Here is a 22263-nt window from a genome sequence, read left to right as displayed (position 1 = left end):
AATAAATCAAGTTTGAACTTGATGTAGAAAAAGGAACTTCCATGAAATAGTCCTCTAAAGGTTCTGTCGTTACACGGCTTAACCAAATCTGTTCGGCTTCTGTGAGGTGAATGTGTACAAATGTAGGTAGGAATATTTGGAATATCAAAATAACTACAAATGGGTAAAATTATAACTCAGCTGGTTTGATATGTTATTATTATAAAGAAAGCTGTAGCCCACTAGGTGCAACAGTAAAGAGCTTTTTAAAAGCTGAATTTAACAGAAAAGTTGTGTATGAAACGTAACAACCAACTCACACTTTTCAGCATGTATAATTTCAACCTTGATGGTAACACCTGTTTGTGGATTCTGATGGAATCACTAACCCCAAAAAGTGTTCCTGAAAGTGTGTCCAAAAGATAAACTCACAAAGTGCATTTCATGACATTGAGGTGTGGGTATTAAATTTAGATTGTCTAGCATTTCAAGTAATTGTTACTGATGTAGAAAATGAACTAAAAGGACCTAAGGAGTTGTACATGTCAACATACAGTCATCAACCGGACCTGATTTGTTTTTCTCAAAGTTGTTTCACTTCTCATCCAAGAGTCTTCTTCTGTTCTGAAGAACTTAAATGACACGACTGAACCCTTTCTCTCAGCTTTGAATTTAATTCTTTGTGCTGTAATTTCATGAGGGTGGACTGAGAAGAGTCCTTGAGTACAGATGGACATTGCTGTGTCATTACATTAAGTTAACAAAACAATGTTTTCAACACAAAAGCTTAAACAGACAGACTTTTCACATCTTTTTGACCCTAGGACATGAAAAGTTTTTAATGAATCATATCCAAAGTCAAAGACAAACGTTATATAATATCTCTCCTGTGAATACAACAATTGCAATTACAGATCTGAAGTATTTGAGAAACATTGAACTATTATCCCAGTGGGCAAAGTTAATAAAACAGTGCTCTCTGAAAATTTTTCCAAAAGAGAAAACCAGAGGGTTTTGTGTTGGAGCAGACGTCAAGTGGTGACGTTGTTGAGCAGGCAGATAGAACTTTGGAGCAGGCCGAGGGAGGGAGTATCTTTTCTTTTTTTAGGGCAGGATGGGAATGTTTACTGGGTCATCTGGTTTTCCAAAGCCTGTGCAGCCCACTCTGGAGCAACTGTACGGATCTTTTCTAAGAGGTTGTTGACTTGGAAACACAGAGACTGGATCTGTTTGTCCCAGGTAGGAAGAGGTTCACGGGCTGAAAAAAAAAGAAGGCAACATTAGGGAGTCAAACATATTTCCAATTTATGTTTCACTCTTGAGGAACAGATTTACGTGTGAATGACTGCTTTAACTGACCTATCACCACACTGCCCTTGTTGATGAACTGGGAATGACTTTTATGTTGTTTAATAAAACTCGTGTTAGAAAAGGCTGCTCCCTACTGGCCACAGATATACATACATCTGGTTAGTAAATTGACTCAAATAACCACAATATAAACAAGATTTTTACAAAATCAAATGAAAACATTAAAAAAAAGATTATTGTATTGTCATAAATACGTTTTAAATACTAAATGTGTTTGAATTTATTGGATTGTAATGTGAATTAAAATTTCAAAAAATCCCTATGAAATGTAAAAACACAGCAGCTGTCATTACTCACTCTCAAAGTGTACGATGCTGTCTATCTGGTCGATGAAGCCATTCATGCGTCCTTCGGTGATCATTTGGGAAGCAATCTTCTCAGCCTTAAGACAAAAAACAAACAATATAATCTCCACAAACAACATGGAAAACCAACAGCAACACAAGCTATGTGTGTCACGCTAAATAATATTCATTACCAGCAGAATTAGTTTTTATTTTGGAAACAACTTGTTCAGTTAAGATGATTTTACCTATTTTGTTTATCTGCTCATCTAATCCATGTCTCACCTTTGCTGGAGGAATTTCCAACAATGCTCCTAGTTCTTCAAAAGTGATGTTGTTGTAGAGTTTACTTGCGGACAGGAGGTTGTGTTCGATCACAGCTCGGTCCAGGATGCTGGAGCCTGAAGAAGTGAGAACACCTTAAAAAGCCATGTGATATTATAGTTGTTCTTTATCTGTTCAGATACATTTTGCAATTTATCAACAAAGAAATACAAGTGTGCCTCAAACATTTGAACATTCTGGGGGGAATCATGCAAACAATGGCAAAGCCTAAGTCTGGCTAATTCTGAATTCTACTGAGAGAATTGTGTGGAGCCAATATAAAGACACTGGCAATTCACGGGCCATTAAAGGGAGGCTCCGTAAACTCTGGTTGCACATTAAGGTCTTCACATCAGCGTCAATTTTTCACACAAATTCCTACTGATTTGGAACTGAGACTAGTGTTTACTGGACTCTCCACTTACATCTACTCCCTCTTTTAGTGATGTTCCACCATGAGCAGCGATTTAGAGAGACGTTTTAAAATCCAACTGTCCCTACTTTTAAATTCACTAGATCCAGATTGTTTTTTAATCTGTACCAAATTGCACACACTAATAAATATCACTCCCTATACACGTCACCATTTCCAATCAAGATCCATGAATGGTTCTATGAATTTGAGAGAACAATGGAAAATAATATAAAAAGCCCCATCTCTAAATGAGAGATTTCTCTATAGTGTGTATGTAGTTCTCCCCTGACCCAATGTGATTGACAATTATAATGAGAATTAATGATATTGACTAATATGAGAATTTCTATCTTTATATCATTTTTGGTCATTTTGCCCAGCCCCATCTACCACTTATTATAGGTATGTCCATTTTAACATGAATTTTCACATTTAGATTTTCCTTTCCTTGTGCTTCATCTTGGACCAGCTAGCCACAGTTAACTATGACAAGGTAAATGCTGAAGTCTTCGTAATTCAAATTTTATGTGAGGTTTGGTTCTGACCTTAAATTGTAATAAGATTTTAGAGAAGAAAAGTCTTTCATATTACAAGCATTATCCTATGCTGAACGTTGGAACCAGTTGGAGAGCGAAATCCGGCTGGCTACAGTAAACAGGCAGGAAGGTCTTGACGAAAAATACGTGCTTTGATTTCTGCTGCTTGTGCCAGCTCACAAGAAAGACTTGACTTTGCCATGTCGTGTTTACTCTCCCCAAATGTCCTTGCATGCTACTAATCAAGATACAATCACATATATTGTGCTGTTTTACAAAAGTCTTCACAAAGTTCACATATATTAGAAGTAAATAGTATCAACACAACTCACAAGCTACATGCAGATAATACATGCAACCTGTGATGGATGAGGGATTCATTTTTTTGCTGATTTAAGTTACTAAAATAAGCATCTTGCTATTTATACAGCCACAGCATTCAAGCATAAAACATGACACAAAAATAAACAATAAACTGGATCAATGGATCTTCATTCACTGTTAGTGTCTACACTGGCCAAGACAACATTACAAGCCAGCAGCAATTATGTGATTAGCTCAAGTGTAATTAGCGCTAGTGATAACAAGCAACTCTGTGTGGATGTGTGAAGACATTCATTGAGCGCCGCTCACCATCTCCTGTGGTGGCCTTCTGGTGAGGCATCAGCATTGCAGCAAACTCCTGGAGCTGGTTTCCTCGGATGATCCGGTCAAGATACATCTTCTCCAGGATACCATAGGCCGCCAGCTGTTGACATCGCTCGTCCTTAAAGAGAGTAGCCAACATACGGGAACGCTGCTGGCCTACAAGGAAGGAGGATGTACAATAGTTTTTGTATGGGGAACATCCTATTTTTAAATACATGAATCTAAGCACCTTAGTCTAAGTGGTACCTGCAGAGGCCAGTATAGTGCAGTTGAGTGCATGTTTCAGTGCTTCTAGACGTTCACTCTCGTGTACAATTGACTTATAGGACAGCTCGTTGTATCTTTGTGCAGCTTCAATGAACTTCCTCCTGAAGTCTAGGACTCTCGCATAGCACACCTAAGAAACAAAACAGTGTGAGGAGTTGATCTTAATGACAACAGGCTTCGTTTACTGCAATGTCCTCATACAAGATGCTTTCGATTTTGGACAGCAGCAACAACAGATACAGTTTGAACCCATTCTGAACTGGTATTAACATCCGTCCTGAGAGAATGATCACAAGTGGACAGCGCCAAGTTCTTCTGTTCACACCTGGCATTACAATAAGTCTTGAATGTGTCTCCTATGAGCACTTGTGTTCAGATCTCAATTCCTCGCTGTAATGTATCAATGAGATTCTACTATGAAGAAAGACCAATTTTAGTAGCATATCAATCCTTATGTGGTTTTCAGTGTAGATATTGTGTCATTGACCACAAACATACCAACATATGGGCACTGAGATGACTCTGAATGTGGTCTGAGTGTTCAAGAGGCATTGAGGATGTATTTGGGGGCTTTCAGACATTTACTTAGCGCTGACCACTTCACTCAGGACAGATGTGAATACCAGATCTTAATGGGGTCAATGTGACCCTGAATTCACTGAAGTGATTTGTGTACCTTATAGTGTATCTGCAGCTGTTCATTAGAGGACTCATTCTGAAGTAATGAGGCTCTGTTGATGTAGGCCTCAGCCTGCACTGGATCGTCATCTTCCAGGTAGAGACGGGCAATTTTCAAGTATGTATCCAACTTATAGTCAACATTGTATTGCCTAAGGAGAGAGACAAAGAAGTGTGTTAAAGACATGGGATCGTCAAACACATTCAATTCCAAGGAATAAATCTGCAGCTAGCTTACTTACTTCTGTCCTGTTTCCAGGGGAATACCAACTAAAACCTGGGCAGCGTTCCTCCAGTCTCCCTCCTTTTCATAAATGGTTGCTAAGTGCTGTCTGATTGAAGCTACCTGAGGACATGTATGAACATAATTTAATGATACATTTGAATAACTTCCACTGATGTCTAAGCGACTGAATGACAGATGGCAAATTCTCATTAGGGCTGTGAAAGAGAGATAGAGGTATTCACCTGCTCCTCGAAGGAGATGACCCTCGGCTGAATCTTTTCCAAAGTAAAGTGATACACTGCTTTGGCCGTGGCATCTGGCAGGTTGGGCAGATGTGTGCAGAAATCTGTGAGCAGTTGTCTCGAGATGACCAAGCTGACATTTTCATTGACCACTGAAATAGAAAAGGTACAGACTTTACTGTGAGAAATCCTGTTTACGTGCAAATGCACTATCCATGCTGAAGAAAGCGTGATCAAATTAAAGAACAAAAAGGTCCAGCATACTTGCTTCAACAAAACCCTTCAAGGATTCCAGCTGATCTGCATCTGTAAAGTTAATGGCCCTCTCCAATATTTGTCGATATCTGTAAAAGATTTTACAGGTTAGAAACAACGTTTTGACCAAAGCACTTTCAATTTTAAGAGACATACACTGTAAACATGTGATTAAAACTATATTACAACTAAACAACAAAAACACATTTACTACATCAGACATCACAAACTAAATACCACAATGACAACACAAGTTAAAGAGATATGGTGACTGCTCGAAGTCAGACTCCTCATGTATGTGGTTGCTGTTTAGCCTCGGCTGTGTAGCTACAGACAAGTAACTTATAGATGCTAATGTAATGAAATGTAACAGAGACGTGAACGGCACACTGTGCGTCATGAGAGTTTAACGGACACTTTGCGCAATAAAGTGGTTTAACGCACATTCACGGTTTGAGTCAGTAAATCCAACGTTCGCCTGTCTGTTAGGCTAATGCAGCTAGCTAGCGATAGCCTAGCTTAGTGTACCACAGCTATCCCGCTGCTACACACTGCGTCGTTACTCTCTAGTTTTTTAAAACAGGCGTGTGGTGGGTACACGCCGCTGTGTAACCGGTGCTACGTACTTGGCAGCGAGGTCTTTGTGGGATCCGGTTGAATTCATCAGCTGTGCAAGCTCCTGCCTCACTTCGGTCGCCATTGTCGCCTGCGAAGTGTCAACAAGCGGCGGCTTCCTCCGCCAAGAGGGGAAGTGGCGAGTCAGGGCGCAGAGCTGGATCGGTCCTCCGGCCGCTAGAGGGCGCCTGAAGCAACCACCCAGGAGGAGGAACGGTTAGTTCACCTTCAACCCCTCACAATGAACGACGGCACTTAATAAGAAATAGAGAAAAAATAATACTCAGGGACAAATAAAGTGCAGTGAGTAGTAAACAAGTGGGTAAATAAACCAGTCAATAAACCAGTCAATATAAAATACGTAAACGTTAATGTAGAGAGTAGAGTGGGGATTAGTTATCCCACTCAACTAATCAATCAGCCAACTAGTGATAATAATAATACTAATAATCAACTATTCAAGAATTGATTAAACAGTCCTTAGAAAATGGAAACAGTTGGTTGGTTGGTTACAGTTCTGTTATAATGGAATAATAATACTTTTGTTAATTACTTGTGACATGAAGAGAAAATGGCACCAGTTTGATTAAACACCACTTTACAAGACAGAAGAATAACAGAAAATGAAAAATTCAGTATTGAAACTAGATTTTCCTGTACAAGAAAAGAACCATTACAATGGAGATCAAAGTTGATTCCTTAATTCAGATGGCTAGTTTAAGTTTGCCATAAATGTTGATGTTGTTGTTGCTGTTGTTGTTGCACCCTAATTCTAATTCAGCTTACTTGACAGAGAGTAAGGGCACAGGGCACTTGGTCTCGCAATAAGATATGCACAGCTGTTTCTATAGCTTCAGCTTACCAAAATAGCAGCAACACCTGTCAACATAACATTCAAGTTTAGTTCCACAGCAACACAAGCTATGGCTGCATTTAAAGCTCGACACAGTTGAATCTACAAAAATAAAAGCCACAGAAACCTTTTTTAACGAAAAATCAACCTTCGGATTAATAGAATGTATAATGAAAATAAACCAAATTGATTTAAAAAATATATATATTTACAAAGTGCTTTTCAGACATAAAACATAACCCAGGAAATACATGCAGCACAATTATAAATTTTATATAAAACAATGGATGAAATAAAGCAACAAAACGAACAAAAGTTAAAGGGCATCTCAAAAGAGTTTAAAAAGAGGATGCTGACGTCTTCTGAGGCTTGTCTGATCAACAGAGGGAGGTTGTTTTACAGCTGTTGAGCCATAATGTCCTCCTTACCTCTGTTTATAGTCTTACCCTGTGTTTACTGAGAGAATAATGAAAGTTACAAGCAAGCAGGGGTGGACTGGCCATCTGGCATACCGGGCATAATCCCGGTGGGCCGTTGACCCAATGTGGGCCGGTCTGGTCCGCTATGTTGTTTTTTTTTCTCTTCTTCCTCTCTAAATTCCCTCCAATTGGGCCGGCCAATTGGCTACAGAGGGCTAGCAGTGTGTTGCCAGCATCGACACATATTATTGGTCTATTGTTTGTCATTGTCAATCAATCATGGGCTGACAGGCTCAGAGAGCCCTGACAGTGCTGTCAATCACAATACAAACCGGGGGCGGGGGGGGGGGAGTCGCGGGACTGGCTGCTGCTGAGACAGAAACTTAACTTAATGGATAATAAGAGTAAAAAAACGCCCGGGTGGCGCTGAGAAGCATCGGGAAAAAAAGCAGAAGTCTCTGGAGGTGGAGGCTGCTAAATGTGCCAAACTGACGGACCTATGTGGTGCCGGGTTCACCAGCCCACCAGCAGCAGGTGCGCCGGGAGACGAGCGAGGAGGACTCGACAATGATGAGCGAGTGGAGGCAGACATGTGAGCGCGCATTTTCAATTTTCAATACATTCTCCAAACTGGCTCGTTACTTGAGCAGCGGAGGTTGGCGTCGCACGCCTCTACCCACGGCGCACCTCTCTCTCTCTCTCTCACTCGCTGCCCCCTCCCTCCTGAGATGTGCAGGTCCCGGTGGCGTGTTTGCCGTCGGGGGGGGGTTGGTCTATCCCTCCGCAGGTTCACCTTCAGAAATCTTGTTACGACTTTTACTTCCTCTAGAATAGGATAAGAGATAGTGTCTTATTTTGTGTGCCTAGATCTGGTTTCCCTTTGCTGAGTTATCATAAGGGGCATTGTGTATCACTCTTGCTACTGATGAGAGGTCCATGTTTAGTGATATTTACAGAATGTTTTAGTGGTTATACTGCGGTTTATTAATGTTCTTGGGCAGACACAAGAGGCACTTGTTTATAGTTAATTCTTTGTTGTCTCTAGATGCACTGGTCCATTACTATTTGAACCTCAGCATCTAGGGTTCAAAATTGGTAAAATTATACATTATATGCATATTGTTGTTGTAATTTTTCAGTCAGTTGAGATAAATCTTGAGGAGAAACATTTTGGGTTGTTTTGTGTCTGTATAGACCTACTATAAAAAGAGCTTTGCATTTTTTATTTTAGTTCTTGTACTTTTGATACTTAAGTACATTTCAACACCAGATACTTTTGATACTTAAGTACTTTTAATATGAGCTACTTTAAGACATTTAGAAAACATAAGTTACGTCAATTTAATGGCAGATGTGCTCGGCTAATTATGTGGGCCGGTCTGAGCCAAAAAATGCCCGGGCCGTTTTGTTCTCCCAGTCCAGCCCTGCAAGCAAGGGTATAAGTTGTGAGGTCTGCTAAGTAAATTGTTGCAGGGCCATTCAGTGATTAAAAATATATTTTAACATTTTTTAATCAATTCTAGAAAAACATTAGTAAGCACTGCAATGGGGCGAGGATGGGTGCGATGTGCTTATATGTTTGACTTCTTGTGAGATCCATACCTGCTGTGTCTTGTTCAAGTTGGAGGTGGTAGATTGACTTCTGGGGGGCTCCTAGAGACTTGCAATAATCCGGATAGGTGGAGACAAAGGCATGAATGAGAATCTGTGCATTACTGAATGAAAGTATTGATCTGATTTTGGCAATAATTCTGATTTGACTGATCTTGCTAAAATATCCATGGTAACAAAGATTACCGGCCTCAGCATAGGCGTGATGCACAAGGTAATGAGTAAAAGGCCACTAGTTTGTAAGAAGAAAACAAAAACATACTGTGGGGTATAAAAAAAATGTAATTGAAATGTAAACGTTTTTAATTTGTGTACATTTTTAAGTTGTCTGCGCCTTTAAATATTACGTCCCGGTGACGTCAGGCTCGGAGGGCGTGGCCGGCCTGTGAAATGTCAGGGAGGAATGGCGCTCGGCGCGGTATTTTGAACAATCGCCCTTTCCTTTCCTCGCTTTATCTGGATCCGTCGCCCAGCGTCAAAATCTCGGGTAAGATCGACCACCCGATGCCCCGCCGCGGAGCCCACCGCAGCGGATCCGGTGGAAAGCCGCACACTTGAGAACGTGTTTAAATGTTGAGGTATAATGTTGTAGCTAGCTAGCTCGGGTTAGCAAGCTCAGCAAGTTTGCTAGTACAGTTGTCCTGCCCGCTGGGCTGCTGGCTGGCTGAGGTTCATGGTGAGGAGGATCATGGAGAAGATGCGGGCAGACAACAGCACAGGGGCCGGGCTACTACCTGCAAGCGATCGCTCCTAATAGTATTGAGCAGAGATAAAGTTTGGTTCAAACTAACATGTAAGTGATGAACATGAAGTGTCCGCTCCCTGCAAAGTAAAGGCTAAGTTAGCTGCTCCTTGACAGTTGTTTTGCTGGCGCTGTGTCCCTGTGGGTTCCTGTGTGCGCCTGGCATGTGCTGTCAGAAATGATAACAGCACAAGTCACCAGGTTGCCTCCTAGCTTCCTGGCTCCAAACTTGTTTTTTTAGGTCTGTGGGGGTTTTCTGATCTAGAAACAGCTCTTGTGTCTCACCTGGGTCAAGGATCAAGACTCGCTGTGCGTTTACTAACGTGCAAGTGGCCTTTATACCGGGTTAGTAACACGCTCACTTAAACCATAGCTCCCAGTCACCGGTTATCCGTGTCCTTAGGTGGATGTAAAGGTGCAGTGGGTAGTCCAGTCCGTGTGGATACCTGAAGAAGTGACAAGGAGGGGAAGGGGGGGGGAGGGATCACTGAGAGCTAGCATTGTTTACGTTGTCAGAGTTAGTTCCTTGCTATTAGCTTCCTGCTAGCAGGGGCTGCTCCCTCCGGCTCCACTGGGAACGCACTGCTGGGTCTGCGGGTAAGTGTCTTTGTGATGTTAAACCACGGTACACCATCCTCCACAGCTCAGTGTTAGCCGGGCAGCTAACTGGGCTGATGACGAGGTAAAAATGGCGGATCTTTCGAAATCCAACCCCGGCCTGAAATAGTAACGCAGCCAACAGACAGCTTGTCGTATTTTCCCCAGTCTTTGACCTCACTGGGACCAGTCGTGGGGGGTGTTTTCCCGTGGATGAGAGGAGCACCGTTTCTGTCGGTGGCTTTCACACGGGGACGTGGAGACAATAGGATCAGTCCACTGAGTGTGTGTGTGTGTGTGTGTGTGTGTGTGTGTGTGTGGGGAGGGTTCATATGTGTTTTTCGGTGGATAATGTTGAGCAGAGAGCAGCAGGACAAAGATCCGCCTGCGATGATCGGTGCGGCCTAGCTAACCCACCATCAGCTGTCAGCTTCTGTCAAATTCACCAGATCTCAGACTCGACTCTCGTGATTGCTGAAAACTTATTCACAGGTTTTTGTTTTCGTGTTGAGAAAAAGGGTAACTCGCTCACTTAAGCTGCCCGGCATATTTGTTTATTTTCCTGGCACAGCGTTCTGCCAGCAGCCTGGATTCGTGTCCGTGTTTCCTTATCTATTAATCATCTACTACAGCAAATAATCTAAAGTGATCAAACACACAGTGCATCCTGTGTGAGAGAGATAATCCACATTTCTTGGTCTCTGTTAAGCTACTTTTTTTAGTTATTATAACTGTACATCCTAATGTAATCTAATGCAGCTGTACTGCCATAAGCTCTATTTGGTATGATGCCTTTAATGTGCAGGCTTTTTGATCACTGTAGAGACCTTAGTAAAATAATCAATTGGCCCGCAATAGCTGATTGGAGATATATCAGTATTGACGTAAATATGTCAGCTCATAAATGACAAGAAATGTAATTTTTTTGAAAGGTCCTCTTTTCATTCATTGTTTTCCCCCTCACAATGTCATCATATAGTGGGCATCACAGTTTGCAGTGGAAAACTGGGCTAACTACAGATTGGGGAGAAAAGCATAGCATCTTTATTATTCATGTGTAAATTAGATTTTTTCAGTTGGGCTGTAGAGGTCAGAGGTTATAATGGTGTCAGACTTGGCTGCATTATGTTGAGAAATTTTTTCCTAATACACATACAAACAGGAAGTAAAAAGACACCTCAATGTACAATTAAACTCCCCCTAAAACTATGATTTCAGTGATATACATATACTTTAATTTACACCTTTCCAACAATGTCAACAAAACCTGGTCATCAGAGACTTTTTAAAGTTTGAACATACAGCAGAGCTATTAGAGATCCATAAGGGGGAACCTAATAAACTGGTCATACGCCCATAATGTGTCATGATGTGCATCGACAGCTAGTACCATGTTTAGTACATTCATTTCTTAAGACATTCTAGGTAATATGTGCATACAAATGTGCATAGTTGTACTTTTTTTTACATTTTCCAGTGACTATAAAAAATAATTGTGTAACTCTTCTTGTCAGTATCAACAGAGAGCTGACACTTGGATGCAAGGATGGATGTGGTGTCACCAGAGCTCAACAGCCTCCTGCCTGATGAGATCATGGATACTGAGGCCATAGAGGACGTCCCTCACACACAACCTGAAGCCACCGCCATGGTCCAGTTAGGGGCCAGTGACGACACATCGGTCCCCATGGAAACGGATACGCCCATGGCTTCAGAGAGCTTGGGCCTGTGTTCAGGTGCCGCTTCAACAGAACACACTCGGGCTCTGACCACGACCACAGACTCTGCACTCAGCATCATCTCGGGGAGTCAAATTCCGATCTCAATTTCCAGTTCATCGTCGCCCCTGCTTACCCTCAAATCGGCCCTGTGTACATCCACCACCAAAACTACAGACTGTGTGACTGTGACTGCGACTGACTGTACTGTCTCTACGAGTGGGTTAACGAGGCTCACAGCCCCGTTCACTATCTCCCCCGCGAACCACCAGATCATTCTCAACAAGGTGGCCTCGTCTCAGGCCACAGAAGCAGCGAAGACTGCAGGCACGTTGCCCCAAGTCATCAAGCAGGAAGGACAAAAACTCTTGGTTACATCAATAGGAAAGTCGGGGCAACCTATATTGCTGCAGTTGCCCCACACGGGCAGCAAGCCTGGTTTTTTACAGACTTCAGGAGACACCAAGTCTCACGCCCCTCAGTTTAAAGTGGTGACCATCGGTGGGAGAACGGAGCTGAAGCCGATGCTGGGCGGTCCTGGCCAACAGTTGACCACATTACAGGCTCAGCAGCTGAAGGCTGTACAGGTAACGCTGATTATTTTATTATAAGGTGCAATATTTAAATGTTTGTATGCTTATATTTGATTAAGTAATACACTTGTGGTGTTAGGTTGATCGGTGACTTTTAATTGTAGATGTGCATGTGAATGAGAATGGTTGTCTATTTTTGTGTTTCTGTGATTCGCTGGTGACATGTCCAGGGTCTATCCCCCGACTCGCCCAATGTCAGCTGGATTGACTCCACTAGAGTGTTAAACATGATTACTATTATGTGGTGTGCAGGCTGATTGTCAATCATATGACTATGTCAGCAGTACAGGAACATCTAGCTTTCCTGAATTAGCCTCCCTGCCGGGTTGGTAAGTAATAAAGTAACTCTCAGTTGTTTTGAACAAAAGACAAGTCAATAATCTTTGTAGACTGGATTTGATGCATTATTCTAAGTTGAGCTCACCTTGGTTATTTTTTCTAATCTGTGTATTAAAAGACACAACCTGTCAATTTAAGACTTTTGAAGGTTGAAGTTAATTTTTCCTGCCCATCTTTTGCGGCTGTATGCCATGACCTCACAAGAAAAGAGTTTTGCACAAGATGAAGAGCAATTGACGAATAAAGAAAAAAAAGTTTGGCGGGGTTTGACACTTGCACAAAGCTGAAGAAAAGAGATAGACAGAGTACAAACCAACACGGAAGAAAACATTAGAATAATGAAAGCTGGAGGATTTGAGATATGTCAATATCGAATAAATCTTCATAGGCCATCCTCGCTGTTTGACCCCAAGTTAAAATATCTGCGACTAATCAGTTGAATATATTTTTCCCAATTGCCTAAATGAATAATTGACTAATAGTTGCCTGTTCAGATACTATTTGATATCTTGGAGTTCAAACTCCCAAATCACTTTCAGTATTTGTTTAAAAAAAACCTGTATCAGTCAAGCTTTACTTTGTTATAAGACAGCACCTGGAGCTTTTGTATTGGTAAATTAAAACACAAATTTCAAAGTCTGACATCAGGCTAAAAGAATGGAGTCACAAATTAATTCTGTATATCTCCACAGATTGCGAAGAAAACACCAACATCATCGGCGGCACCAATCAAGTACATCATCACGAAAACTGTCAATAGCAAAGGTCTCAGTCCTCAGACATCAGTTCCTTCTGTTATTACTGGTAAGTCTACTTAAAAAATCGTGTTCTATAACTGTACACTCCTGACTTTTTATTTGTTGTTGTCTGTTATAAAAACCACTCGGTCTCACTGTTTAAACCCATAAATAAGTGCTGAAATGTTGTCTGTTAGATTAATGTTATTGAACTATCTTCACTTAAATCGTGCATTGCGTTGTCACAGGACGGGTCCTGACACAGAACTCCTCGGGGATGCCTTCGAGGACCATTACTCTCACTGAAACCCACAACACTAGTATACAGAGCCTCCCTGGCAAAAAGATTGCTATTTCACCCCTTAAGACTCCCAGCAAGGTAAATTCTGCTCACTCTTACTCATTTTCACAACAGCTTGTTTTCTCTTCTTTTTTTTTAAGTAGCTGCAGTTTTATTGAAAATGTCCAGTAACCGGGGCCTCAAAGTACCTCTAATACACAGTATTAGAGGTAATAATTCAAGCAGTAAGAGGACAAGTGTCATTAATAACCTAGACCTACACAACCATAGAACAACAAAGTGCTGCTAATAGATGCACTGTATGAATGTGTGTGTGAATGTGAATGGGTGAATGTAAAACTGTACTGTAAAGAGCTTTGAGTGGTCATCAACACCAGAAAAGCGCTATATAAATACAAAACCATTTACCATTTAACTGTATGAAACAGTGTCTGTGGCCATGTCAGTGGACCTGACACGCCTTCATGAAATACAGCCGTCATTTATGTTTCTGTGTACACATGTGTTTCCCAGATAAAGATGGCCACTGTAGGATAGGTAGATGGATCACACATTCATCATTGATTGTTAGAGATCTGAAGCGGGCTAGTTTACAGTGTTTGTGTGAGAAAAACTGGTATATTTTGTATCTTATTAGTATTTGATGAGGTGAATAGTTCACACTCTTCTTGTCTCTCACCAGGTAACTGTTGTATCTGTGGCCTCACCAACCTCCAACTCCACTCAGAAGTCAGTAACGCTGCCTGTCAACGTAGCACTCGGCCAGCAGATCCTCACAGTCCAACAGTCCACGTCTTCCTCTCCAGTCAAGGTGGCCACTAACCAAGGCACTGTACAGGTAAGAGCATGTATTGTGTGCAGGAGTTAGGGAACATGGGGTCAGGGCCTGATGAGTTGCTCTATCAATGAAGCACATGTTAACAGTTCAACAGTTTCTGCTGCTGCTATGTTGCAAAAGCCACAGTCACATCTGATGTGAAAAGCGACCGCACACAAGAAACACTGCAAATGTCATTATGATGAATGTTGATTGTCCTATTGCCATTCATACTTCAACGTCTCTATTTTCCTTGTCAGAATCTTAAAACAATGCAGTCTATGACTGTGGGAGGAGTCGGTGGCTCCCAGTTCAAGACCATCATCCCGCTGAACACCCAGTCGAACGTTCAGCAGATCCAGGTGCCAGGGAGCAGGTTCCACTACGTCCGCCTCGTCACAGCGACCACGGCCAGCAGCACTGGACAGGCCAGCGGTCCCAGCACCAGCTCTATACAGACAGGTGACTTAGGAACAGACCTTTTCACAGTCAAGAAACCCAGGTGACATTTAATGTTGTTTAGCAAAGACGCGTGTTGAAACTCATGATGATTTTGACATTCCTCAGCTAAACCTATGGTGGTCAGTGCAGGAGCAGTGAGGATGTCTGTCCCTATGATCGCAGCACAGACCATGAAACAGGTACCTTTGGCTTCCTGTACAAGTATGTTTATGTCCACACTTTGTGTGAAATCTCCCCTGAGCTTCATTCATGGACTTAACTCCCCGTAGGTGGCACCTAAGCCCTTGACATCGGCAGCACAAGTAGTAACCACTCAGACCCAGCAACGCCTGATCATGCCTGCAACTCAACTCCCCCAGATCCAGCCCAACTTCACCAACCTCCCTCCAGGCACCGTCCTAGCACCAGCCCCCGGGGGCGGGAATATGGGCTATGCGGTGGTGCCAGCACAATATGTTACACAGGTTGGTCATGATATTGGTGTATCGTTTTATTGGTGTATAATAAGCACTTCTCTTCGATAGGCATGTGTTAAGCTTCCTCTGTTGGTTTTTCTGGCCTCCTGTAGCTCCAGCAGTCCCCCTTTGTGACCCTTGCCAGCAGCTCTGGTTTCCCTGCGACCACTGGTATCCAGACTCAGGCCAGACTGCCACTTAATGGGTAAGAAGTTACATACCTTTTTATTTATTGTGTGGAAGAAAAAACTATATAATTTACCATCAGTTTAAACAGGTGTTCACCAGATTAGAATATAAAACCTAAGTTTGACACAATCTTCATCAAGCAACTAACTAAAATAGCCATGAAAAGCATCAGATGTGCGATGTATAACATGCACGCACTATACAGCTATACCAAGTGTTTCCCATTAATTATCTAGACTGTCCAATTTTTCCTGCCAAAGTGTCATAATGAACCAAATCATATTTTACACTTCTCATAATAATAAAAAACCACACGGTGACAATGAAGTAACGCATCAACCACAAAGTTAATATTTTGTAGTATTTCTATATTATGACTGAGATGATATATTTTCCAATCGACTAATTAAATGTGTTGTGATTCGATTCTAATCCCAGCCATATTTCTCATTGGCCCACAGGTTGTCGACAGCAGAAGCGACCTCAAGACCAAGGAAACCATGCAACTGCACCAAGTCACAGTGTCTCAAACTGTAAGTACAACATATCAATGTATATGTTGGAGAAACAGTTGGATAATCAGATAGATAAAAATGCCAAATGGGCATGTTCTTGGATGTACAGTTTTTCTTTTTCTTTCATGATATTATCCTGAATGAGTTTAAGAATGATTTTGATTAATTTGAAACTTTTTTCTTACATCTCATGAATCAAAAGAACATTTTTAAATCCTTACAAATCCTCCATAGATGAACCAATAATGCAAGTAATCATTAGTTGCAGCCATGTTCCTATTTCACTCTCATATCTGCTGCTGACTCAAAGTCCTTTTTAAGTTACTTTTATTAAGTAGAGCTCTGTATTTCTTTCTCCAGATACTGCGACTGCTTTGCAAACGGAGAGTTCTGCAATAACTGTAACTGCAACAATTGCTTCAACAACCTGGAGCATGAAACGGAACGTCTTAAAGCTATAAAGGTATGGACCAAGTTCCCCGAACTAGTTGTTATATTGAAGTTTCTCCATGACTGACAGATTAATGAATATTTGATTGTTAATATTTGCTTTCACAGACGTGTCTGGACCGGAATCCAGAGGCCTTTAAACCTAAAATTGGTAAAGGCAAAGAGGGAGAGTCAGACCGTCGGCACAGCAAAGGCTGCAACTGCAAGCGCTCAGGCTGCCTTAAGAACTACTGCGAGTGCTACGAGGTGAGTTTTCTCTGTCACTGCATTGATTCAAAGGATCTGATAACTTTAATTTATTTTTCTTCTCATTGACAACATAGCCCATTATTTACATTTGTGTATTTCCTTTGTTTCATATTTTCAGGCGAAGATCATGTGTTCGTCCATCTGTAAATGCATCGGCTGTAAGAACTTTGAGGAGAGCCCGGAGAGGAAGACTCTGATGCATTTGGCTGATGCAGCAGAAGTGAGAGTACTGCAGCAGACTGCAGCCAGGACCAAGCTGTCGTCACAGATCTCCGACCTGCTCATGAGGTCCACACCTGTTATTTCAAGTGAAAGCGGGAGGTATTGTTACCCTTTTACCCTTAAACAACAAAAACGAATTACAGGAGCTCTCTGAAGAAAAGTATATTCCGATATTGTTTAAATGTATAAAGCTGTTGTGATGATGATGAGGGTCGACCTTATTCTGAATAAGGCATAATTTTCATTATGACATTAACAAGAGGTACTAATAGAATATTAATTTTAACATGTTACATTTACATGTTACAGAGCCTAGTCTGATTATGACTTCAAGCAGTTGGTAACTGCAGTACACGTTAATGAATGCTGTGAAAACTTCCAACAGGATGTTATGATGCATTTAAGATGTATACATGTCTAACTAATGTGACTACGGTCAGAATACTCTGTACCTTCTTTTGATTATTGCTTATCCCGAATACGGCATTATTTAGTATACGGTAATCAGAAAATGCTGTTTGCTCGGCAACATCTTGTGTCAATTGGGTTAATGCCATATTATTGCTGTTCATGTAAACAAAGCTACTGAGAAAACAGTTTTCTATTGGACAAGAGCAATTTGCTTCTCAAGCGTCAATGAGGCGGCTCTATGTAAAGTTAACAATGAACTTTGATCATCCTCAAGTGCATAAGAAGGAAGGAAAGAGGTGGTTGAGGAAGGACATCTGTTCACAGCAAGGCAAATGATTCGAGTCAGAGTTGTCACTTCAGGCCAAGGATTAACTCAGGGGTTGGATGAGGTGGAAATTGGTATTTACATTTTCCTCATGGTTCATGTTTTTCTTATCTATTGATAAGAAAAAACTCACTTCTAATGTCTCTGTCACCTCAGAGTGCGTCTTCTTCTATTGCCCACACTGACTCTGAAAAAAAACTTTACTCAAATGAGTCGCCACCTCTGCTACAAGAGAATAATGTCTGATGACATGAAGGATGCTGTATTGTCTTTTCAATGCCTTGTTTTTGTTTCTCCATAGACTGCCATACACGTTTGTAACAAAGGAGGTGCTTGAAGCGACGTGCGAGTGTCTAATGGAACAGGCCAAAAAGGCAGAACAGACTCATCAGCCTCAGGCTGAAGCAGAGAGGGTGATCCTGGAGGAGTTTGGACACTGCCTCATGAGGATAATTAGCTCCGCTGGGAAGGCAAAAGCAGACTGCGCCTCTATCAACTGCTAGGCAGAGCCCTCCCAAGGCCCTCCACCCTCTAACCTGCCATGGCTAAGAAGCTAAGAGGCACAGATTACTCTGCATTCTGTCTCGGACCCCTGGAGTTTCTCTCCTGCAGGAAAACAGGTTGTCTCCCTCATCAGGAGGCAGAACAAAGTAAAAGGATCCCCCTGCCTGGGCCGAGCTAAGGCCAGCTGGAATAATAAACATGAAACAGTTGTTTGCGCTGTTCACCCTCTTACTGAAGGACAAATGGACGCCGCATATGGTGGATCTGCCTTCAGAACTGTTGATCACACCCATTCACCTGGCTGTGATGGATAGAAATGACTGAGAGAGGAAGTGCTGAACAGAATTATAAACATCTCCTCACTTTATTTTCCCTACAGGGCCCTATCAAATCTGTGTTCTCCACACTTTCTTTGATCCATTTTTATTCTATTTTTACTTTCTGTCTTTCCCATGTCGAAGTTTTTGAAAAGAATGCCTGTAATTTTTATGTAATCCGTACATTTGTGCTTACAGTAGACAAGCAGTATCTTTTGATATTTATTTTGACAAATATTTGTGAGCGCTAATATTGTGTGGCTTATAGTGCTGCAAACTGTTAATTATTCACTGCGGCTAGGCTAAATTGTTTTAATGAAAATGATTAGAAGAGGTTTTTATCATGAATCCAGTTGTAATATAAATGTGCACATAATGCATTTTGCTATCTCACACACACAGCACTGCTCAGAATAGTTGGCTAGACTGGCAGAGGTACACATTTTTATCTGGTGCTGCTTTCGGTTTTAATGCTTACTGTACATTAAAAACACCATCAATTAGAAAATAATTGAGACTTGTTAAGTTTGGTCCCTGAAATCTAAAGTTACCTCATCCGTCCAAAGCTGCTCTGATGGGGCACAGACACATTTCCAAGCAGGAAAAACACAGAACATTAAACATGGCTGCTTCTCATTTACATTTTTTCCCTTCCAAAGTCCTGGTATTGTTTGCCGGCTCACTTTAGGTGCCTGAAAGCTCTGTCACAACTGTTGAATAAGGCTGCATCTAATGGTCATTCTCATTATTAATTATTCTGCTGATTTTTTTTCCTCAATTAATTGTTTTGTCTATAAAAATGTAAAAGAAAAAAATTGGAATGAATGCCCAAGGTTACATCTTCAACTGCCTTTTTTGTTTGTCCTTTTTTTTTTTTTTTTTTTTTTACCAATCAAAGTTTGATGACGGTGATGTTTTTTTGACAGGTTACTGACAATGAAACCTAATCAAACCAGTCATAAAGTCATTATGAAGCAAATTAGCTTAATTTTGAAGTGTTAAATTATAGATAAGTCTGGTTTTATTAAAAATGTTTATCCAAAAGTCTCACTTGTTCTTACGAGGTATATCAGTATTTAATGGTATAGAAAATCCTGAGTATGCTTAGCATTATGTCTTAAGCGTTTCTCTATAACTTGAAACATCCAAAACTAAACGAAAAAGAACTAAACAAAGTTTGAAAAAGCAGCAACATTTAGTTTCTGACACTAAAGCATCTATTTTGTTAATCAATTCATTGTAATTTAAATTGTTTTAATGTTAAATAAAAGGGTTCAAACTTCTGTGTAAACAGAATATTTGGAAATTTGACTGGTTGAATAAAACAAACAATTTAAGTGCATCATCCCAGGACATTGTACACTATTTTCAGTCCACTTTCCACAGATGATAAGATAAATCAAGAAAGCACCCGGCAGATTAATTGATACTGGAATTAATATTTTGCTGCAACATACTTAACTGTTAATTTATTCAGAAGTGTTCCTCTTGGAACTGCTTCATCAGTTGTGTTTGGTTCTAGTTTGATCAGATTTCTATGTAATGTATGATTTCAATGTGGCTGAATTCTCATCAACATTGACTCTTGACTGGTGCATCCAGGAATTGACTCGCTCCTGGAGCCAGACTCCTGTGGTGATTTAGGACCTGGTTCTTCGGCATTGGCTTCATATTTCAGCCCTCCCTTCCTCATCGTATGTGTCCCAGAAATTACGTGACATTATATTACACCCTTGTGTTTATGATTCAGGAGCAAGGGTCACAGTAATGTATTGTAGTGTTCACCCCGTACCCTAGGTGGCAGTGTCCCGTACACTAGGTGGCAGTGACGTAGAGAGAGTTTAAACTAAAGAAGAAGAAGAAGGCTCGTGTTAGTAGCATGGTGGGGTTCAGGAAACGTGTTGAGGGGGTCAGAGCAATAAGATTTTACTCACAAGCGTTAAATTATCCAGTTTTTGTATTAAATTTATCTAGATGCTGTTGACAGCTACTTAGCTTGTTTACGCTACTAGTTTAAGCTCCTTTTTTTCACAACGTTTCGTTTAGCAACTTTAGCTGAAACTGTGAACACGTGGAGAGGCTCGATAGTCCGCTGGGTGAGTGTGTCTTCAATTAAATGATCAATTACTCTAGTTTTTATCGTTTGCGTGTTTCAAACATCACCATCGATCCTCTTGATGGGGTTAACCCACCGCTGGCAGACACGTGGCGAGGAATAGTCCTGTTGTTCAAGCGATACGCCAGACCCCGGTTCGAATATTGGTGATTGTTAAATTCTCGAAAATTTAGGAATGATCCGAACACGATAGAATATCTTCTGAAGTCAAAACAATGTTTATTTTAATTCGGCGTATATTCTATAACATGAATTTGATTTTTGTGCATTATTTCGGTGTATACATGTATCCCAGTGTTTGTGTAATTCCACAAACGCTTAGACTATTGCACAAACAAATTTCACTTTTGTTTTGTCTCTGTGTTTGTTTTAAAGGTAAAATGTCGAATCTTCATTGTGAACATCTAAAAATCTAAATGCATCTTCTTACAGGCCTCCTGAACAAAATGTGTTCCAGTGACTGAGCTCGTGGCCTCACATGTAGGTATTGCAGTCATTGAATCTAATAAAGTGAGCTGCCATCCCAATGATTATTCCAATCACTACCCATCTGACCCATTCACATGTCTGGGAAAGATTATCTATGAATTTTTAAATGAGGGTTTGGCACTCATTGAGTTTACTGCAGCTGTTTGGTGGAGAACGGATGTGAGAGTAACTTTTCCATTTGCTTTGTCTTGTTCTTCCAGGGTCGACCTGCTGATGTCACCGCAGAGCTTCTGTTTCGAGTCAACTACCACAATTACTAAAAGGGTTTGTCTTTGTTTGTTTTATTATTAAAAAAAACTTCACAATAAAATAAGTTGTGGAATAAACTTGGCGTGTGTGTGTGGGTTTTTGGTTGATGGGGAAGTTGTGTTTCAAAGCTGTTTTAAGACACTTAGTACATTTTTCACCTGACTACCTGCTCACTACAGGTTATACAGGTATATTTGCTTTAAAACAAAACTCGTTTATCGTAGCATCTTATCCTCTTTTCAATATCTATAGAGAGTTGGGTTGCACGGGTGAATTTGACACATTCAATGTAATTAAGGTACTTTTGTTGTGTTCAATATTGAGATACTTGAAATCATTTTTTTTTAATGTAATGTTATTTACACATTTCAGACATTGTACTTAATTTATTTTCAATTGGTTGTAATATGGGTCTTATCTATTATATTATAGGATTACTACCACTGATGTGTTAATTTTATTATTGCAGTTGGTAAAGATGGAGCTAGTTTTAATTTACATACTAGTGTAGGATGCAAATTCCTCACTCGGGAATTAATTAATTCTGTATCTTAACCATTACATGATACATCAGAAAGTATTTGATTTTACGCTGATCATTATCCTAGATGTCAAAAATAATCCAATCAATGCAGTTAACTTTTAAAATATCAGTGAGTAGCGGTATAACTAGCAAAATGTGGAAAAACTTACAGTATTCAACTGTATTTTAGTTAATTTGTAGTTTAGTTACTTAACATGTT

At 40.7% G+C, this 22263-nt stretch overlaps 2 protein-coding genes and 1 long non-coding RNA gene across 5 annotated transcripts; 2 read left to right on the top strand and 1 right to left on the bottom strand.

The window, feature by feature from the left end:
- Window positions 1-633: 633 nt before the first annotated feature.
- Window positions 634-5960, bottom strand: cops4 (COP9 constitutive photomorphogenic homolog subunit 4 (Arabidopsis)). 2 transcript variants are annotated; one of them, XM_061068239.1, is made up of 10 exons: window positions 5852-5960; window positions 5235-5314; window positions 4971-5122; window positions 4745-4848; window positions 4501-4654; window positions 3804-3954; window positions 3543-3713; window positions 1920-2053; window positions 1648-1732; window positions 634-1237 (listed from the first exon to the last, which is right to left on the bottom strand). In XM_061068239.1, the coding sequence occupies exons 1-10, from the start codon at window positions 5923-5925 to the stop codon at window positions 1104-1106; spliced, it is 1239 nt and encodes a 412-aa protein (XP_060924222.1). In that variant the 5' UTR covers window positions 5926-5960; the 3' UTR covers window positions 634-1103. The 2 variants fall into 2 exon arrangements, with proteins under 2 accessions (XP_060924222.1, XP_060924230.1); XM_061068247.1 differs by having other exon boundaries at window positions 1920-2035.
- A 3151-nt stretch (window positions 5961-9111) lies between these two features.
- lin54 (lin-54 DREAM MuvB core complex component) lies at window positions 9112-19679 on the top strand. Its single transcript, XM_061072395.1, has 14 exons — window positions 9112-9210; window positions 11577-12367; window positions 13405-13516; window positions 13698-13828; window positions 14433-14588; window positions 14828-15029; window positions 15135-15208; window positions 15299-15493; window positions 15598-15689; window positions 16135-16206; window positions 16549-16651; window positions 16747-16884; window positions 17006-17208; window positions 18147-19679. Exons 2-14 carry the CDS (start codon window positions 11609-11611, stop codon window positions 18346-18348), a joined length of 2439 nt encoding a protein of 812 aa, XP_060928378.1. The 5' UTR covers window positions 9112-9210; window positions 11577-11608; the 3' UTR covers window positions 18349-19679.
- An 856-nt stretch (window positions 19680-20535) lies between these two features.
- LOC133011649 (uncharacterized) lies at window positions 20536-21597 on the top strand. 2 transcript variants are annotated; one of them, XR_009680760.1, is made up of 3 exons: window positions 20536-20762; window positions 21215-21262; window positions 21472-21597. It is a non-coding gene; the product is annotated as an uncharacterized LOC133011649 (long non-coding RNA). The 2 variants fall into 2 exon arrangements; XR_009680759.1 differs by having other exon boundaries at window positions 20536-21262.
- The last annotated feature ends 666 nt before the right edge of the window (window positions 21598-22263 follow it).

The sequence above is a fragment of the Limanda limanda genome, chromosome 1 (genome assembly GCF_963576545.1).
Source record: "Limanda limanda chromosome 1, fLimLim1.1, whole genome shotgun sequence".
In the NCBI taxonomy this organism is placed as follows: Eukaryota; Metazoa; Chordata; class Actinopteri; order Pleuronectiformes; family Pleuronectidae; genus Limanda; species Limanda limanda.
Note: the sequence above shows the minus strand (reverse complement) of the source record. Positions and strands in the feature narration are given on the sequence as shown.

Excerpts from the sequence above, each read along its gene's own strand:
- cops4 (XM_061068239.1), bottom strand. The coding sequence starts at position 5,925 with ATGGCGACCGAAGTGAGGCAGGAGCTTGCACAGCTGATGAATTCAACC. Across the intron at positions 5,123-5,234 it reads GAAGGGTTTTGTTGAAGCAA|TGGTCAATGAAAATGTCAGC; the intron begins GTATGCTGGACC and ends TTTCTATTTCAG. Across the intron at positions 1,238-1,647 it reads CAGCATCGTACACTTTGAGA|CCCGTGAACCTCTTCCTACC; the intron begins GTGAGTAATGAC and ends TTTTTTTTTCAG.
- lin54 (XM_061072395.1), top strand. The coding sequence starts at position 11,609 with ATGGATGTGGTGTCACCAGAGCTCAACAGCCTCCTGCCTGATGAGATC. Across the intron at positions 15,494-15,597 it reads CAGCACAATATGTTACACAG|CTCCAGCAGTCCCCCTTTGT; the intron begins GTTGGTCATGAT and ends GGCCTCCTGTAG. Across the intron at positions 15,690-16,134 it reads GCCAGACTGCCACTTAATGG|GTTGTCGACAGCAGAAGCGA; the intron begins GTAAGAAGTTAC and ends ATTGGCCCACAG.